We start from the raw sequence: 14,203 nt of genomic DNA on the forward strand, positions 1-14,203 counted from the left end.
GTAACATTAACATAACACATTCACTTCCTCTTGGTATCTGTTAAAATTGCTACCGGAAATTATTAATCTCATATTTTTTAAAATCATGATGGGAGGAATCATATATTTATAACATAATTATATTTTGAAAAATATTCTTCCATCAACCATGATGATATTTTTTAGTTTATATTGCAAAGACACTATTTTCACATGCACCATACAGTGAAACCAAAAGTTACTAAAACCTCAAATTGCTCGATTTGAAAGTTTAACGTTGTAAAGTTCTTTGATAACTGAGGAAAATTTGGCTGCAGGCAAACATGAACGTTATAGCCTTTATAGAAATCACCACATTATAGATTGCTTATTAATTCAGTCTCTTGTTACTTCAACATTAAATTCTAATGTTGTCAGTGGAGATTTGTTATCAAGTTTTCAAATTAGTTGAATGGCTCAACTTCTTGAAACGTGACTTGATGAAATCTTGATCTTTCCAGTTTAAAGCCTGTACAATATATATATTTTGATAAATTATAACTTGTTACTTGGTTTCAATTTTTGCCTTATTAGGTACCGTACCAGTTTAGTTCAGAGCCTGAAAAGAAGACAATCACAAAATCCTGGGATTGAAGATCAAGTTTATGTAATAAGATCATAATATTAGGCTATCTGATTGCATGAACCCCCTTGGTTGTCACCACACCCACTTGGTTAGGGACACTGATTGTAGGCCTATTGGAGCCTTCAATTAGAATGATCTATTATGTAATCAAAAGTATGCATGTAAAGCCCATTTATTGATCCACCCATATTTTGTACGGTAATATTCCATACAAACACTCTATTACCGTTATATGAACCTACAGCAAGCGAATTCATTGTGCTTGATGGACAATTTGATATTTTCACCATTGCAAAATCTACTTTGAAGTGAAGATTGAATTCTATTTTCAATAATTGAAAGTCTCCCGCATCGAGTTTGGATGATCATTTCCCAATAATTTTTTGTTGGTGAGTGGTCGCTCAGACTTCGTGTGGGATTTATTCGGGTGGAATGAGATATACGGTAGTGCATGTCATGTCTTGTATTTCTGATTCAGTAATTATGTAGCATATTTTTCTAACATTATTTTTAAGATACTTTATTAGTTTATAATGAGATCTCTATCTTTTCTCTCTCGTTATTATTTACTAAACTTATTTTCACTTAATTCTTCCTCTATTCTTTTTTACCACTTTCTTTCAATTGTTTTTGTACACCAGGTTTTTAAATTGTATTCTAATAATAATATCTTGTGTTAGTTGTATTGTCCATCTTAAATTTCTACATCAGTTTAGGACGTTCGTCATGAGTGCACTTGGGCTATGCCTGTAGCACTCATATGTATGTATCAATAAGTAAATATTCGATATGGACTTCCATCTTCACTGGGTGATAGATAGAAAAAGGTGTTCAATTGAAAAAAAAATGTTGTACAAAATTAGATTACTTTCATCTCATTATGGCCAAATCAAGTACCTACGATAAAATGGAATTTTGTACCTTTACTGAATTGTTTACATTGTGATGTCTTTAATTGTAAAATTTGTAAATATAACAATATATTATTATCATTAGGTTAAAATAGTTGAACAGTTCTCCAAGAACCCAATAATAATTCATTTGAAATCTTTTCCAACAATCAATATGAACATAATTGTGCTGATCTGTTCAAAACTGATGTGATGGATGAAAGTATGTGAATACAAAATAAATGGTGTCATTTTACATCCTATTAGGACAGAATAATTGTGTTTGGAGTAGAATTGCTGAGAGCATACTGAGACATTCATAAATATTACAAGCGCCATCCAGCCTGGTGACTATGATGCTACCTATTGTGTTAAAAACTAACATGATAATAATAATGTTACATTTATGATATTGTACAGTAATTCATCAGAATTAATTTTCTAGGTCCACTACATAGAAAATAAAATGTCTCATGTCAGTTACTGTCAGAAGTAAATGTTCTAGCTGCATAAAATAATGGATGATTGTGGTAGTTGAAGTAAAACAATAAAAGTTTCTGATATTCATGACTTTTCAAGGATTTAATAGAACCAAAAGTACCTAATAAAAGCCATTAGTAAATTCGTATGGCTTCAGTTGGTGGGGAGTCCCATGCTGGAAGGTTCCGGATCACCTGGATATATCATTCAAGCCGTCAATAATGGGCCTTACGACTGTCATACTTCAGCCGGGACCGACTATTAACGTGCCAATCCGATAACACAATGCTATATCAAGATAAGATTGTAGATTGTTATATTATCATAATAAAAGTGTGTCAGTTACAGAGGAATTTTTATCATAAATAAATTTACAAATAGCGCATTCATAATTTCAGCTTTGTTAATTTATTGACTACAATGTAAGTCTTCAAGTGTATTTCAGTTTTTGCTTTTGTCTTATGCAATACAGGTGCATATATACAAATTAGTATAATATATATTATTATAGCAAGCATTTGATTGCAGTTGATTGACGAATCTACATACCCCTTTTATAGGTGTTCAATAGATGATTCAATAATAATTGAGTTATTCTATATGGACAAGTCATATTCATATTATAATCATGTAAAAATCTCCTTATAATTCAATTTATTTTCAAATCGTGACCAGTTTTTATACTAAGAAAGGCTTTGTACTCATGTAAAATTCAAGAAAACACAAGAGTATAAGCATCATATTCACAAATCATATTTATTATTCAATTTAATATTTCCATAATATATAGTTTATTGCTTACCAATCAATAATTTTTTGTTTAAATTATTATTTTACTGCGTTAATCATATCTTTGTTTTTTCTATACACTGATCACAACACTGGAAATGTGGTCAGTTGAACTTTTTCAAGAATGTTTTTAAATTTCTATTATGTACCGTAATTATATTTTTGAGGTGGAAATGCATTAATTTATTCATTCAAATCATCTCTCGGTATTTTGAAACTCACCTGTGACTGAGTTTCATTTTCCAATTGATTATTGATCTCCCATCACCATTCCTCACACCCCACGCCCACGCACAAGTCTAGGACTCGTGTGGGCATCAGAATAAAAAAAAAACCCAGCCCACTCTGCAAAAGTGTCGGTCCCTGGTGGATTCCTATCGAAATATTTCATCAATATCAATAATCCTGTGGTGTAAAGTGTTGCCAACTTAAGAGGTTCATCCCCTAGAGAGAATTTCAAGCCACCAAAACACAATATTCGAGAGATAAGCTACATGGTTACTATGTCCCGTAACTAGGAGAAATCCTACTCATATTTTCTTTCCATGGACGATATACTTTCTAATAAAACTTTATAGTAGATAACCGTATTCAGATTGGAGTTATGGTTTTTGAAAATCATCAGAATGACTTTCATTTTGAGTCTAGAGAATTTTGATGTATCAGTAGTGGCAGCACTGATCGTGAGCGAGCACCCAGCAGACAACGTATGATTACGATGTTGTAAGCGTGAGATTGTTTTCTTTCTCCTGAAATTCCAATTTATTGGTTAGATTAGCTCCCAACGAGGAAGTGTATTGTATATTTTTATTGAGTTGTTGTTCTCCCAATCTTAACCTCTATCAATTTTTATTTTAATATTTTCAATTCTACCGTCATCCAACACAATCTCAAGCTTTTATAGATTGCATTTTTTAATAAATACCTAGTTTCGTGGATAAGTATTATTTCTTGCCTTGGTGATTTCTACTTGGGAAATGTTTACAAATAGTTATCATGTTATATCAACATCTTACTGTTAGGCAGTATCCCCTCTTGTCTTGTGGTAAAGTAACAATATGTTAGTGTAGTGTAGAATAATGGCTCAAGCTGCAAGCGAAGATATCTTGGACTCTGTCCTTCTTACAACATTCAAGATCAATGGAAGGCGTTATAAAGTTCTTCTTAATCACGGAACCTTGATCTGGGAAACAGAAAAATCTCCTGTCAGTAAGTACTATGATTAAATTTTTTGTTTCTTACCATATTGATTCAAGATTTGTGAAAACAATAGAATTAGTAACATTCATGAATTGCCAGGAGCTACTACACTGTTGATTATAATCTAATGATAGTCTAATAAATGTAAATATAATTTTTTTCAATTACAGTTTTGAGCATCTCCTCAATGAACAATAAATTGCGTCTATTCATGTTGGTCATGGAGCGCCTTCCTTGTCATAAAAGAACTTCAGTGGCATTGGACAATTAATTGTTATCATCAATATTAACATTGCTCATTAATCGTTTAGATGCTGCTTCTAGTTGGTTCAATTGAACTTCTCCGCGTTATGCTGATTGTACTATTCCCACTCAGCCCGGCCGAGGGAGTATGAATAATCTCATAGAACTTATAGGATTATATTTTCACTGTCGTGTGAAAATCCAGCTTTAAACATAATGAAGGTCCTTTTAATTCATACGGCAGCCAACCACTATTCCATGATATACTGAGTTGTTTAGATTGTGTTGTCTTATAGTGTAATTAAAACACTTCCAATTTGGAGGGATATGCTGAGCAGAGAAAAGAAGGGATACACCGGCCGCGATGTTGCCAAGCTAGAGTGGACAGCGTTCTTCAGCATCGCATAATACGCATACGTGGTTTCCTATCTGAAAGCATTGCATGAAGTGTGCCTGTTTTGTCAACTTGGCAACCGTGCTTGTTTCTGACTCTATTCATCACTCTAATTGGCTGAACTGGTTCTCCATCTCCTTCCATCCTTCTGCTCCGCATATACCTCCGAGTTCGGAGATGTTTTAATTCTACAATAAGCCCCAATAAGATTTGCGACCTCCCTATGACACTAAAGTACCAGAATGGAATAAACTAAATTCCCAAATATCGGTATCAGTGAAATTGATTGGCACAGTGATAACGAATTTTCATAAGCTCTATTCGGACTTTTCCCACTCAGACCGGCCGAGCGATTATGAATAGTGATAGTCCTATTAGAACTTATGGGAACAATACTCTCACTTAACAGGACACTGATATGACATTCGCTGATACTGATATGTGGGTATCCAGCTTTTTGAAGCATAGAGCTTCATGGAATCCGAAAACTGTAGAAGGCATAGAGCTTTCGTTGAATTCGTCAGAAAGGAATTTCACATTACCTTTCCTGGTAATGTCTGCTATAGAACTTAGAAACTTGACTTCAATTACTAATAAAACCCTAAGCTTACTAACTTTCAAAGGCAAAGTCGGACGAATTTCTGTCTCGTTCAATAGGGAGTAAATATGTACTACTTGATTATTTAAATATTCCATTTTCGAGTTTTCTCGGCGTTTAATCAAATTTAAATGCTATAATACTTTTAAACACTGATAGTTTTGGTCCAAAATTAACAAGAAATTTTGAGTTTAGAATGTTAATAAGTTTATAGAAAATTAATTATAAAATCTAACTATAATTGTACGTTCAGTTATTTTATCATTCTACACTGTGATGAGTGAAAATTCTTCAAAGAATCTATGTTACCACTAGTAGTTCTGTGAACAGTAGACCTCACGCAGTTATAAACCACAGCCTCCTCTAATACTGTCCATCAGAGTAAATTCCCTCCTGTCCTGTCGTATCGGTGAGATATCGGTGTGAAAACGAATAATGGCTGATTGGGCTGGTCTATCGACAATGCTAATCATCTGTTGAAAACAACTACTATCATCAAAAGCTGATGGAGTTGAAAGCAGAGAAAGGTCGGGAGAAGATACTATGTTACTTTGAGTTATTATATTGCATGCAATCAATAATCAACTCGACAGCTGATCTATGATGAATAATTCTATAGTCTGTTTTTTCGGTAATATTGGCGTATGAAGGAGGCTCCTTTCCCTTTTATATTATCCTTAAAATGCAACATTTCAAAAAACCTTATATATATACGTCGACGCGCAATTCAAAAAGGAACATACCTATCAAATTTTCATGAAAATCTATTGCCGCGTTTCGCCGTAAATGCGGAACATAATATTATAAACATAAAGAGAAATGCAAAACCCTCGACTTGAATCTCAGACCTCACTTCGCTCGGTCAATTACCATCACATTGATGAATACACTTTTTCTATCTCCAATGTGAAGTTTGTAATGTGCACTTGATATTTTATAACTTAACGACTAGCAGACAATTTCGCGGAAATTTTAGATTACTAGCTGACTAGCTCACTCACTTCGTTGTCCAATTGAGTGAAGTTAAATTATAAGTCGTTAGTTTACCAGCTTGTCGTTTATTTATAAAATATCAAGTGATTCAATAATCGCAGTTCGTGTCAAGCTGGATTATCATGAATTCATTCAGTTCTGGGAGAATATTGTCGACCTTAATTTCGTGTGGAATGAATACTTAGTACAGTCAAATCGTAAACTGAGAAGACTGCAACTTACAAAAAATTGTATATCATGTTTTTGTTGCTTAAATTAATTTGGACTCATGCTGTATCATAAATCCAGATTAGCAACACGTTCAACCCCTTGTACACTTTTTGAAGCTAAAAATCCGTGATTGCTTCGCACATTAGTTTTTCAAGAATATCTTCTAAAATATACCTTTCTATTTAACCTGTTGTAGAAGAATAAATGTGCATTACAATACCAAAAACGCTCCTCTATGATCATAAAACATGGCAATATGAGATGAACAGTTTTATCTCAATATCTAGAAGAAAACGGTTGGGATATACCTTCTGGAGAATGTTATTTTTTGCTGAATGACTGCTGCAGTGCAATTTGAACGTTAAGAAGTAATAATAGTAACGAAATAGTAACTTAGAAATTTCAAGAATAGGAGAAATTTGTTTTTCTCTTAGGTTAATAGATAGGGAAACTTCCAACTATACCAGTTAGTTCCAATCTACCAGTAAAATCAACTCAATCAAGTTAATCAACCAGAATCAACTGGTAAAGTGGAAGTTGTTTTACCTCCTTTTATGAATGTAGAAGTTGATGAAATATGACTTCTATACGAACACCACCACAAAAACCTTCAATTCAAAAAGGAAAGCTTTAAACTATAAAAAATCCATTCCAAGATAATTTAAATCCTCTTCGCCAATCAAATGTGCTTTTAATGCTTGCAGTAGTAATTAATGAGCTATAATTGATTAATTGGAGGTATTATGGAAAATTTGTGAAGATATTTCTGAGTCTAGCGATAAAGGTTCCAAGCTATGAGCTATAATGTAATTTTTCTGTTACTTCTGTTAATAGAACAGATAATATTTTTAGCTTATATTGAAACTGACACACCTCCATGGAATTCTCTGCTGTAAATCATCAACTATGTTTCTTGTTATTTGTCTTTGAAAAAATGTTAATTTAAAAAAAACAAAGCAAACAATAGGTACTATATTTCAACCGCTGTATCTCGTTTGATAATGATGCTAGAGTTGTTAGCCTTCTTTGAAATTGAAATGATCTTTATTCTTCTTCTTGGAAAGTACAAACAATATAGCCTACAATATACATATACAAAACTTGAAGAAGGTTCCTCACATGGGCAAAGCCTGTGAGGCCTTTCATTACAAATTTATTCTTCTTTGGTATCGATAACCAAACAAGTTTCATAAAGAGGTTTGGTTGTGGAGATATTCTCAAAAACTGTAGAAAGTATGAAAAATTAATGACTTTTGTACCCAAACAAATATTTAGGGGGTTAAAAGTATTGCAAATATGGATTTATTATTTAGTATGCTTTTATAGCGAAATAGATAGGCCAGAATCATTTGAAGAACTCAAACGTGATAGGCACCCCATCTATGTAAGTTGCATGAATTATTGAGATAACTAACTAGTGAGCATACTAGTATATTTTTAGATTTGTCATTTTAGGACTTAGCCTTGAGAAAAGATAAGCTTGTTAGAGTAACAAACTTGGAATTGTTCTGATCATCCGCTAATATCTCTTGTTCCACAATTACATAAAATTTAAAACTTCCTGATTCACTTACTCATTCATCAGTGCTTCTTGAGAACCACACGTCTAATTAAGTTGAAATTCAACTGTTCGTATTTAGAATGTACCTTATACTCGTATATTGGTGAGATTTATGTTGTAAAATCAGTGGAAATGATAGGACGAAAGAGTTGTTGATTCTCTTCCACCTTTGCCTTCTATACGAGTAGTAGGCTATAGCTGTGCTTCCAATTTTTATTAAATTTTTTCAATTTATTCACAACACACAAAAAATACAGAAAACCAATATACAATAAAACAATTACAATAACAGTAACAATGAAAGTAACACCAAAAAAATAAGATAATATTGCTAAAATGATGTGGAATGTGCTGGAAGAAAGAGAGGGGAAATACCTTGCCAACTATGGTTTCCCATGTGATAGGCAGGTAAGGTACAACAGAAAGGGAGAGGAGTGACAGGGAAGTGAAAGAAGATGGGTAGATAGGCAGGGCTGGAAGAAGGTAGATAAAATGTAAAATAACGATTCAGGTAACAGTTACAATAAATCAAAGATTAAAAAAATAATTACTTTTTATCCAATTAATGATTTCCTGCTTCATTAAAGCTTCAACCTGCTTTGGATGGTTATGGTAGGCTACTTTATAGCTGTGATTCTAGTCATCTCGGTATATCTGAAGAAATATTGGTTTATTTTTGTTTATAATGGTCAATTCTATTTGAAATATATTTCATTCACCAAGAAAATATATAATTTGATGATAAGTTTTTATATTTATTCCTACAATACGAGGATTGGTGGCTCAATCTTCGGTTACCCGGCACATAGACTAACCCTTCTGGAGAAAGGCCCACACTATTGCGCAATAAAAATTATAAATAGACTTCCCCATAACTTTAAAGATTTTTCCATACACAGTGGATGAATGTGTGGATGTCTTGAGGGAAGAAAATTACATACCATACAATTATTACAAAATAAAAATTTCCTATGAATAAACTGAAATTAATCGATTTCTTCCTGGGGGTGCTCCTAGAGGCTGTGTTTTTTCTTTGACGTCTCCTCCTTGCACTTTTGTATTTTCTGTGTTTATTATTGATTGTGACGATTCAATGTTGTGAAGCTTGTCTTTTATATGCAACTACTTGAATAAATAAAATTTTATTGATTGATCGATAATTATTCTGGTGTTCATTATATTTCTCCATAACATACAAACGATTTGGCAAGAGTGCGGATCTAGAAAGGGATAGAACTATCTGTCTGAGGAAAGAAAAGGATAGCAAAACCAATGTTAATCAGGTACTGACTTAATAACGTGAAACTCACTATAGTACTATTGGCATTTAATTTGGAGCTGACTGCGACAACTTTTAAGAATTCAAGTGGGATTTGGTTGTATAAAATTCATAGATACGAAATATTATTATTATTATCGTTAATAATATGGTTGTTTAACCAGAGGTGGTGCCTGGAATCTCACGTCAGAGTACCTACTCAAAAAAAGAAGGTGTAACAGAGAAATGAGACCTGGTAATAATTATCTACCAATATGCTCGCATAGTCAGGATATCTAAAGTCCTTCGAAATTTTCCTAGCCAATGAATGATCATGGTTAAAAGTATTTTTTTTTTCTAAAATATACCAATCTAGTGAGGTTTCAATATGTACCAGGCAGTTTAATAACCTACCACAAGTTTTTTAGAAATTGATTGGAATGGGGTAAATTAATAAAAAAAAGCAGTGTTCAAGATTCATTTGACCCTCTCCCTATAGGAAACTGTTTACAATCAATTCCTGGTTTAAGACAGTCTGCCTTTCTGTCTCGTCTAGTGCAGGTTTGCCAATTAGTTCATTATCAATATCTCTACATGACATGAAAATGTCATGTCAAAAATATCAAGATAATTCAAGCTTCATTTTACACAATATGCCTCATTACGAAGTGATGATCTGTACAAATATGTATGTTATTATTAGATTATCTTCATGTGTTATTATTCGTTTGTGACATGATATCCTTCATAGCAAAGCTATTCACGAAACATTTATGATAATATCAGAACACTGTGTTTTATGATTTTTCGTGTGATATTAATATGGTGTAATTGTTCTTCACAGCAAGATACTCGTTGCAGCTAAATGATGTGATTGGAGTGGGTTACGACCATTACCGTGACTATTCTTGCTGCTTGAACAGTCAGAATAATGATACTGTTGAAGAAATCGGCACAGAAGATTCAATTGAAGAATTCACAAGTCATTCCCATAGCAGCTTCCTCATCCATTACACTTTCAAAGAGAAAAATAACAAATGGGTATATTGTAAGCTTTTGGTGGCTCACAAAGAACCAAGAATTGTCGATAAATGGCTTACAGTAATCAAATCGTATTTGAAGGGTAAGGTTATCAGAAACATTTATAATTGTATAATTTAAATTGAGCGCCACTTTGAAATTTTTTGTAGCCAAGTGATGCTTGATTTTTGTACACTTTTTCGCAATAAATAGAAAAGATTCAAAATAATAAATTGACCTGGCTCTGCATTCTAGTTCTCAATGTAAAACAATGTAATTGAATAATGCATAGTAGTTAATGAGGTCAAGTCAGATACTTATAGATATTGATATTTATCTCACTTGATATATAATCATGAAGCAATAAAACTGCTGCACTATAGCACAGCGTTATGATATTTTTACAATATTGTGCTATAATTAGAATCAGATTAGAATAGAATTACATTCTATTCATTATCTTGTTCATAATTATTTGTTCATTTTTGGACTCTGATTACTCTACGGTACATGAACTTCATTGTATTTGTATGCAAGTGATGAATTTACAATATAAATTATTTGAGTTTGATAATTTTTTGGCATCTTGAACGGATGTAAATTATGTACTATTACAATTCAGGAAAAGAATGAACCTACAAAGTACAGATAAATTTTTATTACAGATGTCGTAATTGTGGAGACAATGATGATATCGCTCTTGTTTGATCAGTGTTAATATTTTTAATAGATATAAGAATAGAAACACTGAATTATTTCAAGTGATTATTTTATTATTTCAAAACAATTTTCATAGTTTTTTGATCATGATTTTATAATTTTGCACAGGGTTCACTCAACGCCCCAAAAACCTACTGATTTTTGTCAACCCATATGGAGGTAAGAAAAGAGGTTTGAAGATTTACGAGAAAAAAGTCAAACCCCTGTTGGACTTGGCAGGTGTGAAAGTGGATCTCAGAATCACTCAGCGAGCCAATCATGCTAAAGAAACGCTTTTGACCGAAAACCTTGAAGGTTTCGATGGAATTGCTTGCGTTGGAGGGGATGGAACATTCTCAGAGATCATGAATGGTTTGTTGATCAGGACAACCTTAGATCAAGGGTTGGATGCCAGTGACTTGGATTGCGAATATCCACGCCCAAAAATTAGGGTTGGAGTAATCCCTGGGGGAAGTACTGACACTATCGCTTATTGTATCCATGGGACCACTGATATACGAACTGCAGTTTTACATATTGTAATAGGTATGTATTTCAACTATCCACTCATTATTAATCAATGTTTTGGTAAAATTGATATTCATATTATTTGTTCAAAAACTGTTGTTCAAAAACAGAGGACTGATTAGGAAATTTAATATCGTTCTCTTCTTTTATCAAGGAATCATCCACATCATCTCTAAAAAATTGATAGCTTAAACAAATTATTGTTTGTCCATTACTTCGGTCGATAACACTTGAATGATAGTATATAAACTTTGAAAATGTGACTAAAACATGGCAAAGAACGTATTGTTGCATGTTGATAAATAGTGCATATCTCGTGTCATAATCTTGATTCCACCTGCTGAATGTTTCTCCGATCGCATTGGGTGATTTTTTTCTGAAGCAGATGTGATTTCAATGCTCATTGAATGATTATTTCTGTTTGCTGAACGCTCGCATTGTCTGAAAGCAGCTAAATAATGCTCTTTTGTTCTATTCCAATTTTTCTCATGAGTAGAGCAGTTATGAATTATGTGATAGTAACTGGTATTCCAATACATGCATTGTGCATTATTTATTTATTACTGCATATATCAGACGGGATTTGTGAATTGAGTCCAGCAATTATATGAAAGTAATTGGTATTTTAAAATATGAATTGTGCACTATCTATTTATAATTGCATATATCAGATGTTAACTATAAAGTGAGGGAGAGCTAAACTCAAAAAACATTTAATGTCTCAGATGGCTGTTAGAAATCATTCTGAACAACTTTAAATTATTTTTATTTTAATAATTATTTTGGGGTTTCAGGTCAAAGTACTGGACTGGATGTTAGTAGTGTCCACAACAAGAGTAAACTACTATGCTTTTATGCTAGTGTCATGTCGTATGGATATTTGGGTGACATTATTCGAGACAGTGACAACTTTCGATGGATGGGTCCAAAGCGCTACAATTATTCAGGTTTGATCACTTGCTTTAATCTATTTTGTAGGATGCTCCTTGTAACGTTTGTTGGAACTAGATCTATTAGTATACATAAAATGCTGTATTCAATGAAATACGTGATCAATGTGTAAACAAGAAATGACAAAGGATAGTTTAAAACTGTGTCTAAAAGTTACTACAGTTGTACGTGGGGTCTATTTGCTGCTGCGCCTATAGCCAGTATATTATTTTATTTCACTTCTCCCCTGGAGTTCAGGCTTAGTAGTGGACAAGAAATAATATTGATCTGCCCTACCTGGAAAGCAGAGAACATTTTTTCGACGTGTTCATGGCAACAAATTAATCCCATTTCAAGTTCACCCTCATAAAACAAAAGATATTCTATTCACTTGTACTTTGATTATGTTTTTATAAAATTAAAGTCATATTTAAAAGTAGGGAAATCATATTAAACTAATGTGTATCATCTTTCTCCTCATATATTCCAGTCACTATATTTATACATTATTGCTTGTAATATATATTGTAGTTCTGATTTTTCAATGTATTGTTCATAAGAGATGTCCAGACACCAGATACAGCACTCTATCTCATATAGATTCCCAGGTTCACCTGATAACATGCTCTTTTTATTTTGAAAAACACCTACTTTTTAGCTTCAACCATCATCACTAACATCATTGACCTCACAATGGTTTATCAGATCATGTTCTATCAGAATCATCCACTTGATTTTAGTATTTCCTAGTGAAGAGGGGCGCATAAAGACACCTCAAGGATCAAAATTTCAAGAACTCATAACTTTTGACACAATGATCGGATCTTCTCGTACTACAGCTCGTCTGGGCTCGTCATGGTGGTTCATTTATCATAAGTCAAATTGATTTGAGAAATGGGGATTTATTGTTGAGTGTACTTTAACCCATATCCTTTGGAAATAAAGGATTGAATTGAATATTTCTATACCCAAAAAAGTGGCCTTATGCAAAAAAGTGATCTCATATGTATTTATAGATTATTTTCAAGTTTAAACCAGCGCTAATAAAAAAGTTTACTATTATAGACCTAATTCTAAAACTAAAAAATGTATTTTTCCAGTTCCTATTTGTTTATTTCATGGGTGGAATAAAGCTCATTTTAATTTTCATTTGTACATTGTCCGAAAAATAGCTAGAAAAGGATAGAGCTATCTGCTTTGTCTAATGATAAACAAGATACAACACCAATCAGGTGCTGACTTAATAACGTGGATCTCACTATAGTTCTAGGTCTGTGACGCAGTGTAACTCAGACTTGATTGCGCATCTAGGAAAACGGGGCCTTACACATACATAGATTTTTCTATAATCCGATTTTCTACTGTCCTTAAAGATTCTACCAGATTGAACTGTAAACCACATGATGTGTGCAGAAAGACATTATGTGTTGGCCAAGTTATATTCCTTCTAATAAGGACGGCAATAAATCTGTGTGACAGTAAAAACATCCAATCAATGTGTGTGTTCTAGACTAATACATCAAGATTTCCATTAAATATATATAATCACAAATTATTCTACTTCTAAAGTAGAGTTATTCAAAACAACACTCATGGTTGATAACTTGAGGGTTAAGGCGATGCACTTGCTACCGGTCTAGTTAGTGAATATTTATGATGTTTTTTTTAGTTGTTGAAGCTTATTGAATCATACTTGTTTGTCTTTAGGATTCAAGAGTTCATTGCCAATCATGGGTATGAAGGAGAGATTGTATTTTCTGTGAAATGAGAGCAGTGCACCTCTGGACTCGAAAATGCTTGAAAGAT

At 32.9% G+C, this 14,203-nt stretch overlaps 1 protein-coding gene across 1 annotated transcript; it reads left to right on the plus strand.

Annotated features, from left to right (window-relative positions):
- Positions 1-3,443: 3,443 nt before the first annotated feature.
- LOC120354595 (ceramide kinase-like) lies at positions 3,444-14,160 on the plus strand. Its single transcript, XM_039441949.1, has 5 exons — positions 3,444-3,972; positions 10,065-10,343; positions 11,069-11,485; positions 12,262-12,414; positions 14,105-14,160. The coding sequence occupies exons 1-5, from the start codon at positions 3,843-3,845 to the stop codon at positions 14,158-14,160; spliced, it is 1,035 nt and encodes a 344-aa protein (XP_039297883.1). The 5' UTR covers positions 3,444-3,842.
- Positions 14,161-14,203: the final 43 nt, after the last annotated feature.

The sequence above is a fragment of the Nilaparvata lugens genome, chromosome X (assembly GCF_014356525.2).
Source record: "Nilaparvata lugens isolate BPH chromosome X, ASM1435652v1, whole genome shotgun sequence".
Lineage (NCBI taxonomy): Eukaryota > Metazoa > Arthropoda > Insecta > Hemiptera > Delphacidae > Nilaparvata > Nilaparvata lugens.